Raw genomic sequence first — 25,095 nt, forward strand, 5'->3', positions numbered from 1 at the left:
GGGTGGATATTCCCAGTGATGAAGCTGCTGGAGCATGTGGTTTGCATGGTAAGGCCGCTGTTGTGCATCTCTGTCATGTGCACTATAATGATATAATGCCTGGAATGCAGAGGAAGAGGTGGAATAAGAAAGAACATAGAATACTACAGCACAGTACAGGCCCTTCGGCCCACAATGTTGTGCTGACCCTCAAACCCTGCCTCCCATATAACCCCCCACCTTAAATTCCTCCATATACCTGTCTAGTAGTCTCTTAAACTTCACAAGTGTATCTGCCACCACCACTGACTCAGGCAGTGCATTCCACGCACCAACCACTCTCTGAGTAAAAAAAACCCTTCCTCTAATATCCCCCTTGAACTTCCCAGCCCTTACCTTAAAGCCATGTCCTCTTGTATTGAGCAGTGGTGCCCTGGGGAAGAGGTGCTGGCTATCCACTCTATCTATTCCTCTTATTATCTTGTACACCTCGATGATGTCTCCTCTCATCATCCTCCTCTCCAAAGAGTAAAGCCCTAGCTCCCTTAATCTCTGATCATAATGCATACTCTGTAAACCAGGCAGCATCCTGGTAAATCTCCTCTGTACCCTTTCCAATGCTTCCACATCCTTCCTATAGTGAGGCGACCAGAACTGGATACAGTACTCCAAGTGTGGCTTAACCAGAGTTTTATAGAGCTGCAGCATTACATCGCGACTCTTAAACTCTATCCCTCGACTTATGAAAGCTAACACCCCATAAGCTTTCTTAACTACCCTATCCACCTGTGAGGCAACTTTCAGGGATCTGTGGACATGTACCCCAAGATCCCTGTGCTCCTCCACACTGCCAGGTATCCTGCCATTTACTTTGTACTCTGCCTTGGAGTTTGTCCTTCCAAAATGTACCACCTCACACTTCTCCGGGTTGAACTCCATCTGCCACTTCTCAGCCCACTTCTGCATCCTATCAATGTCTCTCTGCAATCTTTGACAATCCTCTACACTATCTACAACACCACCAACCTTTGTGTCGTCTGCAAACTTGCCAACCCACCCTTCTACCCCCACATCCAGGTCGTTAATAAAATCACGAAAAGTAGAGGTCCCAGAACAGATCCCTACTACCTTTTTTGAACAAGGGGACAACATTCGCCTCCCTCCAATCTTCTGGTACCATTCCCGTGGATAACGAGGACATAAGAATCCTAGCCAGAGGCTCAGCAATCTCTTCCCTCACCTCGTGGAGCAGCTGGGGAATATTCCGTCAGGCCCTGGGGACTTATCCGTCCTAATGTATTTTAACAACTCCAACACCTCCTCTCCCTTAATATCAGCATGCTCCAGAACATCAACCTCACTCATATTGTTCTAACTGTCATCAAGTTCCCTCTCATTAGTGAATACCGAAGAGAAGTATTCATTGAGGACCTCGCTCACTTCCACAGCCTCCAGGCACATCTTCCCACCTTTGTCTCTAATCGGTCCTACCTTCACTCCTGTCATCCTTTTTTTCTTCACATAATTGAAGAATGCTTTGGGGTTTTCCTTTACCCTACTCGCCAAGGCCTTCTCATGCCCCCTTCTTGCTCTTCTCAGCCCCTTCTTAAGCTTTCTTGCCTCCCTATATTCCTCAATAGACCCATCTGATCCTTGCTTCCTAAACTTCAAATATGCTGCTTTCTTCCACCTGACTAGATTTTCCACCTCACTTGTCACCCATAGTTCCTTCACCGTACCATTCTTTATCTTCCTCACTGGGACAAATTTATCCCTAACATCCTGCAAGAGATCTCTAAACATCAACCACATGTCCATAGTACATTTCCCTGCAAAAACATCATCCCAATTCACACCTGCAAGTTCTAGCCTTATAGCCTCATAATTTGCCCTTCCCCAATTAAAAATTTTCCTGTCCTCTCTGATTCTATCCTTTTCCATGATAATGCTAAAGGCTGCTGTGTCTCAGTCCATGGCCCTCAGTTCAGTCCACTCAACACGTCAACTATACTAGCAATAGTACCTCTGGGTGTGAAGTGAACTGGACTTGTAGAATTTTATTTTTCAGCTGACTGATATCAAGACTGTGTGTTCTTATATTTAACATTTATGCATTCTTTGATCAGATGCTTCTCCCTGTTTGCTCCCAATGCTACGGTTTCCTACCCCATCCATTTCTCGTTTAGTCTTGGTCATAGAATTACACAGCATGTAAACAGACCATTGGACTCAATTTGTCCATACCAACTAAGGTACCCACCTGATCTAATCCCATTTGGCCCACATCCTTTTCTGTCCGTATACCTATCCAAGTATCTTTAAATGTTGCTATTAACCCAGCTCTACCATTTCCCCTGACAGCTTGTTTCAGATATCTGCCACCCTTTGTGTGGAAAAACATCGCCTCACAGATCATCTTTAAATCTCTCCCTTTCTACTTAAGTCTGTGACGTCTAGTTTTAACTCTCCAACCTTGTTCTGCTTGGCTGCTAGTAATTAATGGTGTTCCTCGGGGGTCAGTATTGGGACTGCTACTTTTTACATTGTTTGTCAATGATTTAGAGAATGGATTTGATAGCTTTGTGGCAAAGTTTGCAGATTATATGAAGGTAGGTGGAGGGGGAGGTAGTGCTGAGCTAAGGAAGCAATACGATGGCAGAAGGACTTGGACAAATTGGAAGAATGGGCAAAAAAGTGGCAGATTGAATACAGTGTTGGGAAATATATAATAATGCATTTTGGTAGAAGGAACAGAAGTGCAGACTATTACCTAAATGGAGAGAAAATTCAAACATCTGAGGTGCAGAGGGACTTAGAGTCGTCGTGCAAGACTCCCAGAAGGTTAACTTACAGGTTGAGTCTTTGGTAAAGAAGGCAAATGCAATGCCGCCTTTAGAAGAATGCAGGGGGGATCTCATTGAAACCTACAGAAGGTTGAAAGGCCTAGATAAAGTAGATGTGGAGACGATGTTTCCTATGGTGGGGATGTCCACAACTAGAGGGCACACCCACAACAGTGAGGGGCAATCCTTTAGAACAGAGGTAAGGAGGATTTTTTTTTCTCTGCCAAGGTTAGTGAATCTGTGGAATGCTCTGCAACAGGCAGCTGTGGAGGCCAGTGGGTATATTTAAAGTGAAAATTGATAGTTTCCTGATTGGTCAGGGCATGAAAGGATATGGCAGGTGTATGGGGTTGAGTGGGATCCAGGATCTGACATGATGGAATGGCAGAGCAAACTCAGTGGACTGAATGGACTAATTCTGCTCCTATGTCTTATGGTCTTAAATGTCAGAAAACTAACGCATATTTGCATTAAAGGTTAATAGGATAAGTTTATGCTGTACAGTTTATTTCGACTTTTTATTGTCTGCTTCCAGTCTTCTCTTACTAAAATGCAAACTCAAGGCACCTGGATCTCTGCTGACCTCAGAATTTCCTGTTTGGTCATGGATTTATTGTACTGAGAATTTTTAAAGAATTACTTGTATTTCTTAGAAAACCATTCTAAATTTGAAATCTCCTTCTGAGTGATGGTACCATAACTGACCTTTATTGTTTGCTCTCCATAATCACTCAAAGGTGAATTCTTCTGTTCTTGCTTCCTGATATAAAATTATTATTTAGCATCTAAATAATTGCATGTACTTGTGTAAAAACCAGGTGGACTTGTGTATCGTTTTTACTTTTTTAAGCTATATTTTATGATTAATGAAGGATATTTTCAAGTTGTGTATTGTTTTAAATTATTGACTACCTTTTTAGAATATTTCATTGCTGCTTTTGTGATGTATGATGCATTTTTGTTTGTTATTTGAAAGCTATTGACCAGCTTTCATATTTTCTGTCCAAACACTGCATCCTACAGTATCCACTACCCCATCCATGAATTTATTGACATGTATCAAAGAACTATAAAAATTGTACATTTAGAATAGCATTATCTAAATAGTAAAATACACTGTTCAAATCAAATGCATATAAAACCGGTAACGTTAAAACTAAGTTTACAGTGAAATTGTAAAAATAGTGATAAGCCAAAACTTGGCATTACTATTACTTCAGCTAAATAGAAAATAGAACTATTAATTTCAAATAATTTTCAAACAATATACAATAGCTGTCATAATATATTTTAAATGATATGTACAATATTTTAATCAAGGGAGTAAAATAGTCTCCTTGACATGTTTAACTAGTTCTGACAATGTTACAGAACACTCACAATTCTACTTGACTCTTCTCATCCTATACAAGAAACAGTATACATTTCCCTTAAGCTAGATTGCAACCATTTACAATAACATTTAGGCTCCGCAAGTGCACTATGGACGCAAATACAAACGTTTGTATTTAAAATGGAAAAGATGACTTACCCTCTCAGAATTCAAAATGAAATTTTTAAAAATCAAATTTGGAATAAATGGATTGCATTTATAACCCCAATGCAAGCAGACTTTAGATGACTCTCCTAAAGGTTTATACTGCTTTCCTCATCAATATAGTATTAGGGTTAACGTAAGCTCCCTTGGTTCGAATGTTCACTGTTTTATTTCTGGAATATGTGGAATTAATACAAGAAAAAGATTTGGGGAAAAAATGATAAAATGAAGTAAATAAGTACGCAGGGATTGGATAAGTATGTCTGTAAGTGGTTTTCTGGGCAGTTGGGGCTGTTGATTGAGTGGGTGAGGACTTTGGCATGGAGGAGCCTAGTAGTTTGGGAAGGGTTAGTTTGTAGCCTATGGCTGCGAAAGGGAGAGGGGGGCGTTGAGATTGAAGGGGGAGGGCGGGAGACTGTGGAATACTCCAGAAGTAAGGGTAGCCAAAAAAGGGGTGCGTCAAGTGAAAGACCTGAAGTAATGGGGGACAACAAATTGAGGAAAATGGGTGAATTGGAGGAATTTATAGTTCTGTATAAAATTAAAGGTCAGAAGGAAGGAGGAGGAGGATTTAGAGCCCTTAATCCTTTGAAAGTGGCAGCAGCATTAGTGAACCAAATAGGTAAAGGATTCCAGGCCAAGATTTTGTCTAATGGATTGCTGAAAATTTGTTGCAAAGATATTGACCAATATAACAGTGCTAAAATGGTGGGAAAATTTGTTGTGAAAGTGGAGCATATTACTCTGAAAGAAAGGAAGGGAGTTAAGGGGGTAGTGTATAGTATTTGGTCTGACATGACTGAAAAGGAAATTTTGGACAATATTAAAGGTGGTCGAGTGATTGAAGCCAAACGATTAAAATCGAGAGAAGGTAGTAATTGAGATTCCCCTGTTCTTCTGGTTTTTGCAGGTGATGTTCTTCAAGCTAGAGTCTATCTTGGGTGCATGTCTTATCAAGTTAGAGAATACATTAGGCCTCCCTTACGCTGTTATAATTGTCAGAGATTTGGACATGTTGCTGGTTCATGTCGAGGTAAAAGAAGATGTAGGAAATGTGGAGAGGATCATGATATTAAAGCATGTAAGGCAGCGGTGCCTATGTGCAGTAACTGTGGAGGGGACCATGTAGTAGCGTTCAGAGGATGTGAGTATTTTAGTAAGGCAAAGAAGATTCAGTATGTTAGTATCCAACAAAAAATATCATATGCTGAAGCAGTAAAGAAAGTTGATAGAGAGCAAAGGATAAGTAAAGAAAAGATGGAATGATGGGGAGTCAGTTCATTCCGAGTTCTCCAACTATGGTTCTTTCAGGCATGTTGTTGATGACTAAAAGTGTCTTTTTTGGTGTTTTATGTTGATGTACTGGTCGGGGCTAAAACTACAGCCAAGAGGTCGGATATGATAAAGATAGTTATTGGAGCTGCAGAGAGATTCCTTGATATAAAACATTTTGCCAGAAAAATTACATGAGTATATGACAGACAAACAATCACTGAATACTTTCCAGTTGTTGGGATGAGAGAGTACGGAGGAGCTTTATGTAGATGAAGAGGCCAATAATTAGTATTTGGATGTTTTTAATATTATAATGGAATGCAAGAAGTTTATCTGCAGATGGTCAAGAATTAAAAGGGTTTGTTGGAACTTTTAAAGACAAGCCTGATTTGATCTGTATACAGGAGACATGGTTAAAGCCTCATTTAGATTTTGTGATCCCTGGATATGATAGTTAGAGAGCTGACAGAACAGGTAACTCTGGTGGAGGGCGTGCAACTTTCACAAAAACAGGACTCCAGTTTAGAAGACTTGATTTTAACTCTAACCTTGAAATTGTGGCTGTGGAGGTTTGGAGCTCTCGTGGTCAAATAACTGATTAACTTTTATAATCCAGGTAATATGATGTTATCAGATTTGGATGAAATTATGAATAAGGTAAGATCCCCAGTAATCTGGGTTGGAGATTTCAATGCCCATAATCCTATATAGGGTTGTGAAAGTAAAGATAGTAATGGAGTGGTAATAGAGGAGTTCCTAGAAGAATACAACATGGTACTGCTAAATGACGGAAGGTCTACAAGATTTAATATTGTAAAGAATACTTGTAGTCACTTAGTTATCTATCACTTCCTCAAACTTAGCTAGGGTTGGGGAATGGGATGCTATGGACAGATACACACTAGGAAGTGATCACTATCCTATATTATGTAGATTTGGTAGAAATTTGATCATAGAAGTTGAGGAGAGGTCTGCTAGGTATAATTTTTCTTCGACCCATTGGGATGAGTACCAGGAGAAAGCTGTGGATATAATAAAAGACATTAATAGTGAGGGCTTCATAGATGATTGGAATGAATCCCTCTGTTCTATAATTCATAAAGTTGCTCAGTTGACTATTCCGCTACGGAATGTACTTAATACAGGAGCATTAGTTCCGTGGTGGAATAAAAATTGTGATATAGCAGTAAGAAACAGAAATAGAGCTTACAGGAAATTAAGAAAGTACCCAGTGTTAGATAATGTTATGGAGAATAAAAACGAAAGAGCAGTAGTAAGGAGAGTAATTAAAAATGCAAAGAGGGATAGTTGGAGAAGATTTTGTGGAACCCTGTGCCCTGAGGCACCTATAAAGCAGCTATGGACGATCATTCACAGAATGTCAGGGATATATTTATCCCAGCTTTGCTGGAAGGAGATACTGAAGCTGTAACCAATAAGGAAAAGGCTGATATGTTTGTAGAGGTGTTCCAAGCAGTACACAGTTCTGGAGAGTTAGGTGATTTGAGAAAGAAAATTATGTTAAAGGAAAGTTGGGAATTGGACAGGAGTTTGGATGATATTAGCTCCATAAATTTGTTCTTCTCCCTTCAGGAATTGCAGGAAGCTATCCAGTCAGGTTCAAACACTTCTCCTGGTAGGGATGGACCATGTTATGAATTGCTTAAGCATTTAGATGATTCTATATTAATAGAAATTCTAGCATTGTTTAATTCAGTGTGGAAAGAAGGAAAATTACCAGTAGAATGGAAGCATGCGGTGGTAGTTCCAGTTTTAAAGCCAGGTAAGGACGTGTCTAGTCCTAGTTTGTGTCGGCCTATAGCTTTAAGGTCAGTGCTTTGTAAAATTATGGAACGAATGGTCACCAGCAGACTTGTTTATTTTTTGGAAAATAAGGGACATTTTGCTCCCTATCAAAATGGTTTTAGAACTGGAAGATCAATGGAATCTATTGCCCTTTTAGATCATGATATTAAAAAAGCATTTCAAAATAGAAGTAATGGTAAGTGTATTTCTAGATATTGAAAGAGCATATGACTCGCTATGGAAGGATGGCTTACTAATTAAACTCTATGATGCAGGAATTAGAGGTAGAATGTTTAATTGGATCAAAGATTTCCTTAAGGAAAGGACAATTCAGGTAGGAATAGGCGGAACAAGCTCCGAGTCAGTTAAAATAGGTAATGGTACCCCTCAAGGAAGTGTCATTAGTCCAGTTCTTTTTAAAGTCATGATAAATGATATCTTTGATCAGGTAGGGACAAGGTTTGGCAAATCATTGTTTGCAGACAATGGTGCAACCTGGAAAAGAGGAAGAAACGTCAAGTATATATTAAGGCAGGTACAAAAGGCTTTAAGATCAGTTGAAAACTGGGCTAATAAATGGAGTTTCAGGATTTCTGCTTCTAAGTCCAAAAACATGATTTTTGGCTTTAGAAGAAAGATTCCTGATTGTGAATTGTGCCTATATGATTCTCCACTAGAAAGAGTCATGGTATTCAAGTTTTTAGGTGTTTGGTTTGATGAAAGACTTACTTGGAGGATTCATATAGATAAAGCAATTGGAAAGTGTGAGAAAGTTTTAAATGTTATGAGAAGTATTGCTGGATGCGACTGGGGAGCAGGGCGGGAAACTATGTACTTAATATATCCAGCTATGATTAGATCAGTTATAGATCATGGTTGTATTGCTTATGGTTCCGCTGCTATGGCAGTGCTTGGAAAACTAGACACTGTGCAGTCCAAAGCACTTAGACTCTGTTGTGGAGCCTTTAGAACAACATCAGTCCTGGCATTATGTGTGGAGATGGGGGAAGTGCCTCTGCATTTAAGACAAATTCAGTTGGGCCTGCAGTATTGGGTAAAGCTAAATGGATTCAATCACAGTTGTCCAAAGTGTCCTTTGCAGGAGAAGTCGGAGTGCCAAGGTAAAATTAAAAGATAACCATTTTCAGATTTGGTTAATAACTGGGCTGTGAAATTGAAACTGACTGAGTTGACCAAATTTGCTTGCCACCCATCCCTTTTTGGCTCTTTCCAGAACAAGTAGACCTGTTCCTCCTTTTTCAGTTTAAAGGGACCAGTGCAATTTCATCAGCGTTGATCACAAATGAATATTTAAATTATAAATGGGGATCTTATTTGAAGATTTTTACTGATGGCTCAGTGGACCCAGAGAGCAGTAGGGCAGGAGTTGGGATGTATGTGTCTCAACTTGGAGTTAAGATTGGTCGGGGTTTCAGATGGTGTTTCTGTCTTTGCAACAGAATTATTAGCAATCCTCTGGGCCTTATGGTGGATAGAAGACTCTCGATCACGTAGGATTATCATCTGTTCGGATTCTGCTGCTGCCTTAGAGTCTATAAAAGGGAGTAAATCAAAAGCTCGTCCTGACATAGTTATTGAGATTCTCTTAGAGTTGTTTAGAGTAGGGAAGATGGGTTGTGCAGTTAGACTTTCATGGATACCTGGGCATGCTGGGGTGAAGGGAAATGAAATTGTGGATGGCATTGTAAAGTTTTCCTTACAGAGCAGGCAAGTAGAAATTAGAGTTCCCCTAAGCAGAGCAGAATTGAGAAGTCGGATTAAAAAAGGTATAGAGAAGAAGTGGCAGGAGGATTGGAAAAATGAATTAAGGGGCAGGCATTATTTTTCTAGTCACCCACTAGCTAAAAAGGTCTCAGACTGTTACACTTTAAGTCGTAGAGATATGGTGAAATTAACAAGACTTATGTTGGGGCATTGTGGGCTAAACTATTATTTAAAGATAATAGGAAAACATCCTACTGGATTATGTGACTGTGGGAGTCCAGAGACAGTCCAGCATGTTTTGCTGAGCTGTAATCGATACAAAATTGAAAGAAGCGTGTTCAAGAGGCTATCTGGCTTAAATTTATTTTGGTTTTCTATTAAATCTTTGTTTGGCCATCAAGAGAATCAACATCTGATTGAAGAGTTTATTATTCAGTTTATACGTGAGACTAGGTTGTATTTGAGAATTTGAGTTCCTTGAAGTTCTATAATTAATTATACATCCTGCGGAGGGCTATAATATGACTAGATGTGTGAGGATGAGGAGGAGGTCTGTGGGTAGGAGCAAATATGAACGTGTACCTGTGAATGTATAAATATATATAGATTTATACATATATAAAAAATGGAAAAGGTTTTTATATGTAAAAAAGTTTGTGTACTACTTGTGAATACCTTATCCAAATAAAAAATAAAATTTTAAAAAAACAAAAGTGTAGTAGTAGTGTGAGAGTCCTGTCCTGGACCCCTAATGAGACTTCAGTGGAGTGCATGTTTTTGCATTATGGATTAGAAAGTATTAACTATGTTCAGGAGTGAATCAAAACTGTAGAGTGATTTGTGTTTAAATACTGGAGAAATGGGATACAGAAACAGTTGGAAGAGTCTGGCAGGAAAATTGAGCTTGTGAACAAGCTTGTGTGCTTAGCACATTGCTGTTTACAGTGCTAACACATGACTGTGCAGCCAGATTCAAGGAGAATCTGATCATTAAATTTGCAGATGATACCACAGTGGTGGGGCTCATCAGCAAAAATGATGAAACAATGTACAGGGAAGAGGTCAAACACCTAGAGAGCTGGTGCAGGGATAACAACTTGATGCTTAATGTCACCAAAACCATCTATTTCAGACCATCTCAGCCTGAGCACACACTCCTCAGCATCAGCGGCTCCACAGTGGAGAGAGTGGAAAACATCAGGTTCCTTGGGGTGCAGATCTCGGACAATCTCACCTGGTCCAGGAACACCATTGGGATTATGAAACGGGCCCAGCAGGGACCACTTCCTGAGGAAGCTTGAACAAGCATCACTCCCCACTAAAATCTTAACTACATTCTACAGAGGTGTGGTTGAGAGTGTGCTGACCTTTTGCATCACAACCTGGTACTCCAGCTGCAGTGCTGTCGACAAAAAAGCCTTGCAAAGGGTGGTTAGGGGAGCAGAGAAGGCTATTGGGGTCTCCCTACCTTCTGTCCAAGACCTCTTTCAGAGTCGAGGCCTCCAGAAGACATGGTACATAATTAAAGACCCCTCCCACCCTCTCTATGAACTGTTTGTTCTTCTGCCATCAGGCAAGCGTTACAGGAGCATCAAAACTAAAACCACAAGGCTACTAAACAGCTTCCTCCCACAGGCAGTCAGACTGCTAAATAGCTGCTCGACCTGACTCTGCTTTGGACACTTTTAACTTGCACTGGACACTTATAACTTGATTTTAACTGACATGTGGCTGTTGTGTTTTACTATTTATTGTTATGTTTATTATTTAGTGTTGCGTTTGTTATGTTATGATTGCACTGCTCCTGAGAAACGCTGTCTCATTCTGCCCTGCAGAGCTGATGTACGGTTAGAATGACAATAAAGTTTTTTGAATCTGAAAGTTTTTTTTGAAGAGCAAAGGTGAGAGTGACAGGAGTAGTCAAAGGGATAATAAGATTTACTTCAGTGTTTAAAAAGGAATGATTAGTACCAGAGGCTGAGGATGAATAAAATGTTGATGCGAATGTACTCTGAAGTAATCTAACAAAAACTTAATGAAAATATTTCCCCTCACACTGTAGATTGGCATAAGATACACAGTGTCACGAAAACAGGCAATGATGTTAATTGAATATATAGAACACATGCGTACTGTATATCAGAAATATTTCAGAATAACATTTAAATATACATTGTAAGTATCTTTGGAATACATTGAACGGATTTGAACAAACACAGTTCCATCTTTGGATTATCTATTTAAATATACCTTTTTTTTGTACAGGTGGGTACACCTAATGTGTGCTGTTGCAGTGCAGGAGGTTCGGTTTGTGAATGTCGCAGAACGCCGTCCTGTGGATGTCAGCCCAATACCACCACTTCGCTGGAAACTGGTACGAGTCATGTGCTTAGTGTCTTAAAGCAAGTGGCACTGGCAAATGCTACAAGTTATAAACCCAGATATGTGGTACTATTTTGATCATTTACCCACATCAGGTAGTTTCTAATTTGTTCTGCCACTGTCATTGACATACTGTCAATCCCAGAGTTCAGTTTTGGCCATGGAGACATTCAAAGCTATCCTTGACAAATAGAGGAAAGCATGCACTCTTCCAAGAGCAGGGATCCATGGCAAACAATCTATTTTGCAGGAAGTAGATGATAAGTGCATCATTAGGCTTCACATGATTAAGTTTCCAACTGGATTTTTTTCCCGTTGTACATGTTGTTACAATATATGGGTTATGACCAAGGAAAAACTGGCTGGAGTCAGTTAGCATTATAGTGCATGGATGTTATTAAGTACATCAAAAATCAAACTTAGAAAAAATTAGTGAAAATAGCAAAAAGAAACTGCATATATTTACAACAAGATATCTACCAGAAAACACAATAAATAGCTCTATACTATTTTATCCAGTGTGATCTCCTGGTAGCGTGTGCGCGCTTTCTCTCTCTCTCTCGCTCTCTCGCTCTCTCTCTCTCTCTCTCTTGCTCTCTCTCTCATGCTCTCTCACTCGCTCTATACCGAAAGAAACTACCCCATTTATTTTTTGGCACCAGGATGTACCATCCTTAATTACCCACAAAGTTGACTTAAGACTACACATGAATCAGAATATGATACACTCCACAATGTAGTTACAATCATAGTACTGGTAATTCAGTCGTTGTGATGAAGCCTTCAGGAATCTGGAAGGGAATTAACACCAAATTGAATCACAAGTAATAAGCTCTGACCAGCTTTATAGCTAGAGTATTTATGTGGCTGGTTCTTCTTGGTTTCTGGTCAGTGTTGTCACTGGTGTAATAAGGTCATCATTAATAACCGATACTGCATTGAAAAGCCATTGACTGTCAAAGGGAGGTGGTCATACTGTTTTGTGCTGGCAACAGTTTTGTCTTTTCACAAGTAATATTCAAGCAGTAAGAACAACATTCAGGCTTAGACTACACTGTACAAAAGCTTGATTGTAGTTTTTATTACACGTGTTAATGTCCCTTGCTATTTCTGTACCTCAGTCATTGTGCACTCTTTTAAAACTGCATATGCTTTATCAATGATATAACATTGGCCATTTACAGAAATGCTTCTACTGTAAAAAGAGAATGAAAAAGACTGGTGGTTGCTGTGTGCAGTGCTCCCATGGTCGTTGCCCCACTTCTTTTCATGTGACCTGTGCCTATGCTGCTGGAGTCATCATGCAACCTGATGACTGGCCGTATGTAGTCTTCATCACCTGCTGTCGGCACAAGACACCCAGTCAAGCAGAGGTAAGTGCTGTTTTACAGCAGTAGATTATTGCTGCTGGGCAGAATTCCCATACTTGTCAAATAAATTAAGTTTTACTAATTGCTGTTACAGGAAAATTGTAGGATGATGGACAAGGGTACCTTGGTATTTAGCTTCCTTGGAAAAATATTGGTATTGACAGTTGCTGATTAGAAATCTGTTTTGTTCCGTTGAACCCCGTTTTCAATGCCTCTACTAGTGTCAAAGAATGAATGTAGCCATTCATCTCGCTCTCGTCAGTACTTTACCAAGATGTTTTGAATCATTTCTATTCCTGAAATTCTGATATTGCTGCCCTGCAGTGAAGCCAATGAAAGGAAAGCCTGCAGATTTATAGCCACACTGCAGGTGATGGGCTTGAGTGTTGTGCATTTCAAGATATCTCCTTAAGCTATTGAATGCAGTTGTACAGTGTTGTGGCTTGAAAGGTTGTCATGCAACCATCAATAATGTACCAACCTTTTGATATTAAAATCTTTTTCTCTTTCTCCTCCTTAGCCAAACACATCTCAGCATACTTAACTAATTCTCTTAACTTTATTGAAATCATTTTCGTCATCCTTTTCTGGCCATGCATTCCAATTTTTTTAAATGTCCTTGTGTCAGTTGCTTTAAATTTGTGGCTTCTTGTTGGCAATTCTGCTGCTGCTGAAAGCAGTTTCTTTCTAACTACTAAATTTTAAATATTCATGAAAATCTTGAAGTTGATCTTTTTAAAGACAGGTGGTCCATGGAGAACAGTCTGCTCTTCCAGGTTTCGTTCTCTTTGTACCATTCTACTGAATTTCCTCTTTATCTTCGCCATGGTTGTGAAATACTTCCTAATGTCTGGTCCTAAATAGAACAAAATGCTCTACCTGAGGCTTAACCTTTATTTTACAGCATACTTTTTGTAGTCTTCCCCTATATATAAAGACAAAGATCCCAAATACTTCTGCAATCATACTACCACTGAAATCTGAGACGTAGTACTTAAATTCTGGTGTTCATTTTTGTACAGCAGCGTAGCGGTAGAGCAACACTATTACAGCTTGGGTCGTTGGAGTTTAGTGTTCCATTTCAACGCTGTCTGTAAAAAGTTTGTACTTCCTCCCTGTGAATGTATTAATTTCCTCTAGGTGCTCAGGTTTCCTCCCACTTTCCAAAGTCCTACTAGTTAATAGGTTAATTGGTCCTTGTAAATTATACTGTGATTAGGCTAGGGTTAAATCGATGGTTTGTTCATTAGGCCGGAAGGGCCTGGTCTAAGCTGCATCTGCACTAAATAAAAATGAAATTTATATATGTAATTTTGGCATTTAATTCACTAATTTTCTGGCTATTGTTTATTTTGCTCATCTTGTTAGTTTGTATCTTGCCTGTTTGATCCAAAAGCCCTGTTCCATGGCTGCAGCTTTGTGATGAAATTATGTTTTAAGGTATAAAGGCAGATCTAACCTATAGCAGCTGCTATTAAATGTCCTGGTACTGGCTCACCATCTGGTCATTAATTAACAAGCAAAATGGATTTTTTGTTATCTTCCTTTGCCGGACAATTGAGATCAATGGAACTCTTAAAAGATGGGTGCCACAGTAGTATAGCGGTTACCACTGTACTATTACAGCTCAGGGTGCCAGAGTTCAAATCCAGCATCATCTATAAGGAGTCTCCATGTGCATCCTCCCCATGGGATACATGGGGTTTCCCCAGGTGCTTTGGTTTCCTCCCACAGTCAAAGACAATACTACATAGGTTAATTGGTCATTGTAAATTGTCCCATCACCAGGTTGGGGTTCAATCAGGGGTTGCAGAGGTGGAGGGCCTACTCCACACTGCATCTCTAAATAAAATAAAAATTTTGTTTAATTTTTCCATAGCGTTCTAAATCAGCTTTAAATGAGATTGAAGTTGGGCAGAAGGTCATCTCAAAACACAAAAATGGGCGCTTTTACCAATGTGAGGTGGTTGGATTGAGTAAAGAAACCTTCTATGAAGTGAATTTCGATGATGGTTCCTTCAGTGACAACTTGTATCCAGAGGACATTGTGGTAGGTTGTGATTTTTGTTACAATGCAAACTAGCTTGTGACTGAAGTTGTGTGCCCTTGATTCCAAAACCAAGATAACAACATTTGTTAAACAGTCTCACACTATCAGGAAAACCTGCCTGATCAAAAAGCATAAATGTTTTCTTAAAGTTGGTTTATCCTCCACAAGTTCTGTTTGCCATAAAACTATTTTAATATAAGCAAAACGAACAAAACTACACACACACTGATACAATATGCATAAAGATGAAGTTCAATAGCCAAAAATAATTTGTCTGTTTTCAAGTCCATTGATTTTTTTTAAAAAAGGAATTAATTTATGTTAAAAAAGGAATTATGTTAAATGTTCATTGAATATAACACAAAGTAGAATCTGATCTGTGTTTGCATTCTTCTAAAGATGAACATTGCATTGTGTAAAAAGAGTAAAAATTTTTGACTTTTCTAAGTAATGCTAATTTTCAGAGTCGTGACTGTCTGCGATTGGGACCCCCTGCAGAAGGAGAGGTGGTACAAGTCAGATGGACTGACGGACTCGTATATGGAGCCCAATTTGTAGCATCACATGTTATACAGCTGTACCAGGTAGGAAACAAATTAAAGTACTTTTGCCAATAGTTCAGGTGTTGTAGAAACAGAAAACCAACAGCACAATACAGGCCCTTTGTCCCAAAATGCTGTGCTGAACATGTACTTACTTTAGAAATTGCCTAGGGTTACCCATGGCCCTCTACTTTTCTAAGCTCCATGGCTATCCAAGAGTCTCTTAAAAGACCCTATTGTATCCACCTCCACCACTGTCACCGAGAGCCCGTTCCACACACTCACCACTCTCTGCATTTAAAAAAAAACTTACCCCTGACATCTCCTCTGTACCTACTTCCAAGCAGCTTAAAACTGTGCCCTCTTGTGCTAGCCATTTCAGTCCTGGGAAGAAACCTCTGACTATCCACACAATCAATGCCTCTCGTCATCTTGTATACCTGAATCAGGTCACCTCTCATCCTCCGTTGCTCCAAGGAGAAAAGGCCGAGTTCACTCAACCTATTCTCATTGGGCATTCCCCCCATTCCAGGCAACATCCTTGTAAATCTCCTTTGCACCCTTTATATAGTTTCCACATCCTTCCTGTAGTGAGGTGACCAGAACTAAGCATAGTACTCCAACTGGGGTCTGACCAGGGTCCTATATAGCTGCAACATTACCTCTCGGCTCTTGAATTCAATCGCACGATTGATGAAGGCCAATACACCATATGCCTTCTTAACCACGGAGTCAAGCTGCACAGCAGCTTTCAGTATCCTATGAATTTGGACCCAAAGATCGCTCTGATCCTCCACGCTGCCAAGAGTCTTACCATTAATACTATATTCTGCCATCATATTTGACCTACCAAAATGAACGACCTCACACTTATCTAGGTTGAACTCCATCTGCCACTTCTCAACCCAGTTTTGCATCCTATCGATGTCCCGCTGTAACCTCTGACAGCCCTCCACACTATCCACAACACCCCCAACCTTTGTGTCATCAGCAAATTTACTAACCCATCCCTCTACTTCCTTATGCAGGTCATTTATAAAAATCACGAAGAGAAGGGGTCTCAGAGCAGATCACTGAGGCACAACACTGATCATTGACCTCCGCGCAGAATAGGACCCGTCTATAACTGCTCTTTTCCTTCTGTGGGCATGCCAATTCTGGATCCACAAAGCAAGGTCCCTTGGGATCCCATGCCTCCTTACTTTCTCAATAAGCCTTGCATGGAGTACCTTATCAAATGCCTTGCTGAAATCCATATACGCTACATCTACCGCTCTACCTTCATCAACATGTTTAGTGTTATCCTCAAAAAATTCAATCAGGCTTGAAAGGCACCAACTGCCTTTGACAAAGCCATGCTGACTGTTCCTAATCATATCATGCCTCTCCAGATGTTCATAAATTCTGCCTGTCAGGATCTTCTCCATCAACTTACCTACCACTGAAGTAAGACTCACTGGTGTATAATTTCCTGGGCTATCTCTACTCCCTTTCTTGAATAAGGGAACAACATCTGCAAACTTCCAATCCTCTGGAACCTCTCCCATCCCCATTGATGATGCAAGGATCATTACCAGAGGCTCAGCAATCTCCTTCCTCGCCTCCCACAGTAGCCTGGAGTAGTTCTAGTCAGGTCCTGGTGATTTATCCAACTTGATGCTTTCCAAAAGCTCCTCTTTCTTAATATGTATATGCTCAACCTTCAGTCTTCTGTAAGTCATCCCTACAATCGCCATGGTCCTTTTCCATAGTGAATACTGAAGCAAAGTATAAGTACCTCCACTACCTCCTCTGGTTGTTCCATACACACTTCCACTGTCACACTTGATTGATCCTATTCTCTCACATGTTATCCTCTTGGTCTTCACATATTTGTAGAATGCCTTGGGATTTTCCTTAATCCTGCTCACCAAGGCCTTCTCATGACCCCTTCTGGCTCTCCTAATTTCATTCTTAAGCTCCTTCCTGCTAGCCATATAATTTTCTCCATCTCTATCATTACCTAAGTTTTTGAACCTTTCGTAAGCTTTCCTTGACTAGATTTTCAACAGCCTTTGTACACCATGGTTCCTGTACCCTATCATCCTTTCCCTGTCTCACTGGAACGTACCTATGCAGAACGTCATGCAAATATCCCCTGAACATTTGCCACATTTCTGCGGTCCATTTCCCTGAGAACATCTGCTCACAATTTGTACTTCCAAGTTCCTGCCTGATAGCTTCATATTTCCCCTTACTCCAATTAAACACTTTCCTAACTTGTCTGCTCGTATCCTTCTCCAGCGCTATGGTAAAGGACTGTATTTTTTAAAATTTTTGAGCAATTAATGTGGTGTTTATTAGGAACATAACTAAATACAGTGCCTATAAATAGTATTCACCCTTTTTTTGAAGTGTTCATGTTCTATTGTTTTACAACATTGAATCACCGTGGCTTTAATTTGGCTTTTTTGGCTCTGATCGACAGAAAAAGACTCTTTCGTGTCAAAGTAAAAACAGATCTAAATTAATTACAAATGTAAAACACAAAATAATTGATTGCATATATATTCACCCCCTTGAATATGACATATTAAATCAGCACTAGTACAGTCAATTGGTTTTAGAAGTCACATAATTAGTTAAAAGGAGATCTGATTTTGGAGACGTATGTGCAGTCAAGGTGTTTCAATTGATTGTAGTAAAAATAGGTCAGTCATCAAGAACTGGAAAGAATATGGCACTGTAAATCTACCTAGTGCGGGCCATCCACAAAAACTGAGTGATTGTGCAAGAAGGGGACTAGTGATGGAGGCCACCAACCCCGAGGGGTTACAAGCTTCAGTGGCTGAGATGGGAGAGACTGTGCATGTAACAGTTGTTTCCTGCATGCTTCACCAGTTGCAGCTTTATTGGAAAGTGGCAAAGAGAAAGCCACTGTTGGGGAAAAAAATCTCGTCTAGAGTTTGCCAGAAGGCATGTAGGAGACTCTGAAGTCAGCTGGAAGAAAAGTCTGGTCTGATGAAACCAAAATTGAGCTTTTTGGCCATCAGACTAAAGGCTATATTTGGCATGTCAAACACCACACATCATCAAAACCTTACCATCCCTACCATGAAGCATGGTGGTGACTGCATCATGCTTTGGGGATGCTTCACTGCAGCTGTCCCGAGAAGGCTTGTGATGGTAGAGGGTAAAATGAATACAGAAAAATACTGGGAAATCTGGAGGGAAAACCTGATTCAGTCTGCAAGGGAACTGTGACTTGGGGGAAGATTTGTTTTCCAGCAAGTTGATGACCCCAAGCATAAAGCCAAAGCTACACCTGAATGGCAGACCTCAATCCAATTGAAAATTTGTGGATGGATTTGAAAAGGGCTGTTTATTCACATTCCCCATGCTATCTGACAGAGCTTTAGCAGTTTTGTAAAGAAGCATGGGGAAAAATTGTAGTGTCCAGAGGTGCAAAGTTGATGGAAACTTATTTGCACAGACTCAAGGCTGTAATTGCTGCCAAGGGTGCGTCTACTAAATACTGACTTGAAGAGTTTGAATACTTATGCAACCAATTATTTTGTGTTTTAAATTTGTAATTAATTTAGATCACTTTGCAGAGATCTGTTTTAACTTTGACACGAAAGAGTATTTTTTCTGTTGATCTGTGTCAAAAAAAAAACAAATCCACTGTGATTCAGTGTTGTAAAACAATAAAACTTGAAAACTTCAGTGGGTGGGGCAGTACTTATTAGGCACTGTGTATAGCGATCTGGTTGAACGGCAAAACTCAGTTTGATATGTAAACAAATAATTATGTAGGTATTAATCGCTGTAAACATTTCTCCTGTGATTCCTTTTTAACATCGGTGCATTTATATTTTGTACAGTTTCTTCCCACACTGCATCGTTTGTATATCCAGTAGATTTTAAGTTTTGTGCTTTGATAACTTTGGATTAATTATTTCAGAATCTTAACCATATTGAACAGGATTTCTCTAATATTTTCAGTAATTGATTTATTAGTCCTTGGTGTGGAAAATTAACAATTAGGTGCAGAATGTATAGATCTGTCAAAAGCACCATAAATTATTTCTATCAATCTTGTCTTTCTAAATACTAAGTTTCAAATTGAGTTTTCGTTATTGCTTTATTTATCCTTTCAGGTGGAGTTTGAAGATGCTTCTCAATTAATGGTTAAAAGGGAAGATGTGTACACTCTAAATGAGGAACTTCCCAAAAAAGTCAAGTCTAGACTGGTAAGTATGTAGCAACTTCCTCTCCAATGCAATGTGTTTTTTTGAGACTTGTTGGGTGATGACTTCCTGGAAGAGCAATGGTTTCACAGTTTGTGATCGTATGCCTGCCACTGAAATGGTTTGTACTGTTTATTTGGACAAGGATAGAGAAAAACAGTATTTAATCTGCATATTGCTTGAAATGACAATCTGTATACTTGATTGTTATAACTTTTTGTTTTCTGGGTTTGATTATGTAAGTATTGCTTCTGAAAATCACTGATAAAATGAAAATAGAATTAAGGGAAGGATATGTAGCCCTTGAACTTGTTCTGCCTCTCAGTAAAATGTTAGCTGATTTCATCTTTGTTTCAGTTCCACTGATCCCAAGTTCTACCTTGAAAATACATTTGATGCCTCTGTTTCTACAGCTTTCAGTGATGCATAGTTCCAAATATACATTGTATTTTAAGGGAATAAATCAGTCCTTTGTCTGCCTTTAATGAATGAGACTTTATCCCGAAACTATGGTCTTGATTTCTAGATTTACCTTTTTCAAAAGAAATGAACTATCAGCATCAACCACATAAAGCCTGTTTATTAAATCACTTGCATGAAGGCAACTTTATTTTTAAAAAGTAGTTAATGAGTGCAAGTATTTTTTTGTCAGATTCTTTCACATTCTATTTCATTTCCTTGTTCACCCACATACATTTTGTATGTATGGGTGAAGGGTTTGAGAAGCAAAATATATTCTGTAACTTTAGAAGATTGCTGTACAGAGCTTTAGTCCCCTCTACAAGACAAAGTTTTGTCCTTTTTGTTGATATGTCACCCCAGATGGGATTATCCTTGAAATTATCCATTCACTCACATGAGCTAACTCCTTAAAAATGTCATCAAATTGATCTATTTGTGATATGCATTAATGTATTTCATGTCAGAGTTCAGGTTTATGCACTCCCAGGATACATATGCCATGAAAGCTAGCTTTTAGCAGCAGGACAATATAGTACTGACTTGACAAACCTAAATGAACATAATTTGTATGCAATTTGCACAACCAATAAACATAATGATGTAAATTAAAGGAGAGTATAAAAAGGAACATAGGCTGAGGTGATACTAGCTTTTTTTTTGATTAGTTCAATAATTTAATGCAGTGGGGAAGATGCTGTTGACCTTCAGGTTTGGGTCCTTCTGTCTAATGGTTTTTTGTTGATATTGTTTTTTATCTTTTGGAAGATATGGGTTAAAATGTCTTAAAAACTTAAACCCTCTTCCGTTTTGAGAGTAAACAAAAAAACTGATACGGGAATTAAACATATCTCAGATGCATTGTGTTCAATGCTTTTCCTCGTAAGTAGCAGAACCTCTAGTTTGAAAGTGTCATCTGGCCATGTTTTGAAAGGCTGCAAAGCTAAGGGGTGATGGATGTGGAGTAATGTTGGATGCTGCCCATATTACAACAGAAGAATTGCAGCTATGCAGCATCCTCCCCAGGAAAGCTGCAAATTTACAAAACTCAATAGTTGGGTTGAATACATGGGCAAAATTTCTTTGTCACTGCATTGTGTTATCATGTCTGCTCATCATTTTAATTAAATGGAAATTTTACAGATGTGAAGCTTTTCATCATCTTGGTTCCCACCTACTGAGATTTTTGATGCTTTTGTCAAATATTCGTAAGTTTGTGGAATGTGGTTGTAAAACCCTTTAGTGTACTAAAAATATTTGTTGCTTGTCTTGCAGTCTGTAGCATCAGACATGCGATTCACTGGAATTTTTACAGAAGAGGAGGTTGCTCATGTGTCAAAGCGACAGCGAGTTTTGAACTCCAGGTATCGTGGGGATTATGTTGAGCCATCTCTGTACCGTACAATTATGGAGTGATTCAGAAATTGTTCAGAACTTCATCTATGGAAACCAATTGGGACAAATCTGGTTTTTGCACATGGTTGTATTGTAGATATGTGAATGCATCTGAGTTCTAATTTCTCTGGCATCAAGGCTACTCTGCATTACTGAAGGTGCCTCACTAACAGCACTCCCTTGGAACTTAAGTATCAAATATCTTGGGATTTCATCAAAGTTGTTTCTGCGCATTCTTTGGCCTTGCTTCGGACTGCTGCATTGTAGAATGCAGATTAATCTGGATCAAGAAGTGTCTTTAATTGAGGCTTCAGTAGCTAGGAGTACTATTACAAAGAATGTTTTGGGGTTAAATTTCAACACTAAACATCCATGTTCAGAAAGAGTAAAGCAATTACCTTTTTAATACTGCAAATCACCATTTGCTTAATTTTCTTAACATTAACTATCAGAAGGAATTTAGTGCCCAACTAATCTCTGATACATGTGTACAGTAAAGGCTGATGCATAGCTGATTCACCACAGCCATGTAACCAATCCCACTGTGGAAGCTATGATGAGTTCTAGAAGATGTGAATACATTTTGACTATATTTAGCCCGAAACTAGGGTCATAATCGGTGCTTGGAGTTAAAACTCTTATCTGTATTTATAGGGAAGCCTAAAACTTTAGGTTAATTGGTGATTAGACAATTTTTTTAAAAAGAAAACATTTCCCTTCTAAGTGTAGCAGTTTTTTTTCAGTGTTCACCTTGGCAGTAAATAGAAAGTTGAGACCTTGAATGGGGAAGTGTTGATAAAGTAGCAAATGAACTCTAGAAGGCCATTGTGTATTTTTAAAAATAAAGCTGGATTCATTTTCATTTCTCTCAAAAACCACCACTGCCCTACCCCCACCTGCCATTTCATGACTTCCTAATGGATTTGTTCATCATATGTGAACGCTTGTGTATTAGACTTCTGTGCAGTTTTAATCTGTACTACAAATTATATTTGTTTATTCAATTATTAATTTTTATTGGAATATTCATACTTAATTACATTGTAAAATTTTCTTTATTTGTTCTGTTGGTTTGGTGTAGACTGTTGGGACTGATGTTGGACAATGCACACAACATTGCAAGTTTGGTTGTACAATCCAAACTGGTCTTTAAAAACTTAAACAATTGATGCAACAGACCATGATGTACTTTTGTGTTCAACATATTTAAAGTTGCATCAATACCATCTGATATTGTGATAACTTAACAGTAAAAGCATGCTAAATTTAAATGTTGAATTTAACTGTAAAAGGAAAACATAATTTAAATGATTGTGTTTATTTAATTGTATGTATCCTGAAAATCTTACTTTCCTAATGGGGAAAGCGTGCAGTAGTAAGTAGCTGAGCTGCTCCCTTTTTCAAAAAAAAATATAGAAACCCCTTTGAAAATCTTTGGTTTTGGCAATTGGAAGTGTTTGTATTTGAAAATATAATTGAGAAGAAATAAATGGCAATTTCAACTGTTTTGATTAATTAGCAAGTCTGATTTTCACTTGTCCTCTCTAGAGACCAATTGTAGAAAGGAGCAATTTAAACTTTTTTTTATTTCAGAATTGTGTAAACGGCCCAGTTTGCTCTTAGTTTATAAATTTTAGTTTTTAGAAAAATCACTTCCTAAAAATGAAGAGTTGCCTGTTAAGGCAGGTGAATTATTTCATGAAATCTTTTTTGGAAATGTTTTGAAGTGACAGCCATTCACATGGTACAGTTTTTCTTCAAGGCACCTTGGTTATTGCACTTTTATTTGTTCCAATTTGAGAATCTCATTTTAGCTTTGCAATGAGTTTACAGCTGTGGAAACACTTTAATGTTTTCTGTCATATTTTATCATTTCCGTCTATGAGAGTTCGGCTTTGTAGTTTCTAATTTATTGGAATCCTTATAATTTTTTTTGCCACTTCATACCATTTATAATAGGTTATCATCCAATATTGCTTCACACTGGAAAATGTACATTTAATAAAGCATCATCTATCCGGTGCAATTGGTTCTTTTATGAAATAATGTGAAGTGATTTTTAATGCAGTCTTGTTTGCATTTTCTCTTCAAAGAAGTTAAAGTTGACAAAACCTTGTTCAAGGCCTGAATAAGAGTTAAGAATATTTGCAGCCCATTTGATCTATCAGGAGCTCTACCTCCAAAGCACTTGCACGTTTTACTCTATTATGGACTTCTATCTTGAAATAACCTGCTAATTGTCACTTTAAAGACATTTAATTGGATGCTGTGGGTAAATGCAGTTAATACCTCTAATTTTAAATCTTCCTTTTGTAACATGTATTGATCAATTCAGTTTGTGTTTTAAATATGTTTGTTGATTCCAAAACAACAACAACTCTGGGAATCTTTTCTGTATATTAGTTACCTTAAAGGGGAAAAATTGAGCAATTGAAAATGGATCAACCTTTATTTTTATCTACCCCATAATTAACTGCAGAAATCTAACAGGTAGTCTATTTCAATTTTCTTTGTGTTACTTGGAATTTTTCCCTCCCACAATATTTTCTCCAATCTCCAAACTCTCAATATAATACTGAATCTTGTCTTCAATTTGTTTAGACAGAAAGAAATTAAAATATTGTGTATATTTCTCAATTCAGCATTTTATATTTGAACCGTGAGCTCTTTAAATGGTTGTTATCCTTTTCTCCCAGCGATACTGAAGAAGTTGCACATTGCAGAGAAAGGTGGGTGCATTTGTTCAGTTTTCAAATACTTTAATGTACCACTGATTAACAAATATTATTTGATTGTAAAATATTGCAACCTTCAGGGAGGTGCTTTAAAAAGCATCCAACTAAAATTTCATGGCATCTTGCCTCTTTCTGAAATAATTGAACAGTTCTTTGAAACATTATGTCTCATCTGAGAGACCTACAGTCTACACTACAACCATCTCAGGAGTCTGTACAGCAATTGATTGTATTGATCTATGAAAACAACTGTATTAGTTAATGCAAACATGAAGTTTAAATGGCTTGCTGTGATTGTTTAGGAAAATAAGAACACATTGAAATGATTTACAGTCAATAAATGTCTTTTTGTCTTTGAGTCTTTGATTCAATTACTATAAATCTTGGAAGATATCAAAGTTATGATTTATTAATCATGGCATACTTGGGTTATGAGTATGTAATTTCATTGCGGGAGGAGGAAAGCAAGAGACTTTAAATTGTGTAATTCTCTGGGCTCAACAGCCTTCCTTTTCAAAAAGCCAGTTCCTTTCATTGAAAGCCAGAGTTGAGTTGTCAAGGAATCCAAGGCAATTGCTGTTAGAAGAATTCAGTAGCAGCTTACCAATTGAGAAAACAGTCAGCACCTTCATTATTATAAAGGTCACAAGAAGTAGACAAACTATTTTGTCACCTTAGTCAGAGGACTGGGGAAATTTTTCACAGAACAGACATGTTGGGAAAAGTTCAAGGAAATGTCTGCTTGACAAATGGTGTAGGTTATTTTCT

At 38.4% G+C, this 25,095-nt stretch overlaps 1 protein-coding gene across 6 annotated transcripts in view; it reads left to right on the plus strand.

The window, feature by feature from the left end:
• Nucleotides 1–24,685, plus strand: part of LOC140205822 (lysine-specific demethylase 4A-like) — an 85,304-nt gene extending 60,619 nt beyond the window's left edge. For 5 of the 6 annotated variants that reach the window (XM_072273555.1, XM_072273552.1, XM_072273553.1 and 2 more), the window contains exons 17-22: nucleotides 11,431–11,539; nucleotides 12,732–12,920; nucleotides 14,797–14,967; nucleotides 15,432–15,551; nucleotides 19,649–19,741; nucleotides 21,473–24,685. In XM_072273555.1, coding sequence (XP_072129656.1) covers nucleotides 11,431–11,539; nucleotides 12,732–12,920; nucleotides 14,797–14,967; nucleotides 15,432–15,551; nucleotides 19,649–19,741; nucleotides 21,473–21,613 — 823 coding nt within the window. In that variant the 3' untranslated portion in view covers nucleotides 21,614–24,685. The other variant, XM_072273556.1, reaches the window with a different exon arrangement.
• The last annotated feature ends 410 nt before the right edge of the window (nucleotides 24,686–25,095 follow it).

This window comes from Mobula birostris, chromosome 12 (genome assembly GCF_030028105.1).
Source record: "Mobula birostris isolate sMobBir1 chromosome 12, sMobBir1.hap1, whole genome shotgun sequence".
Lineage (NCBI taxonomy): Eukaryota > Metazoa > Chordata > Chondrichthyes > Myliobatiformes > Myliobatidae > Mobula > Mobula birostris.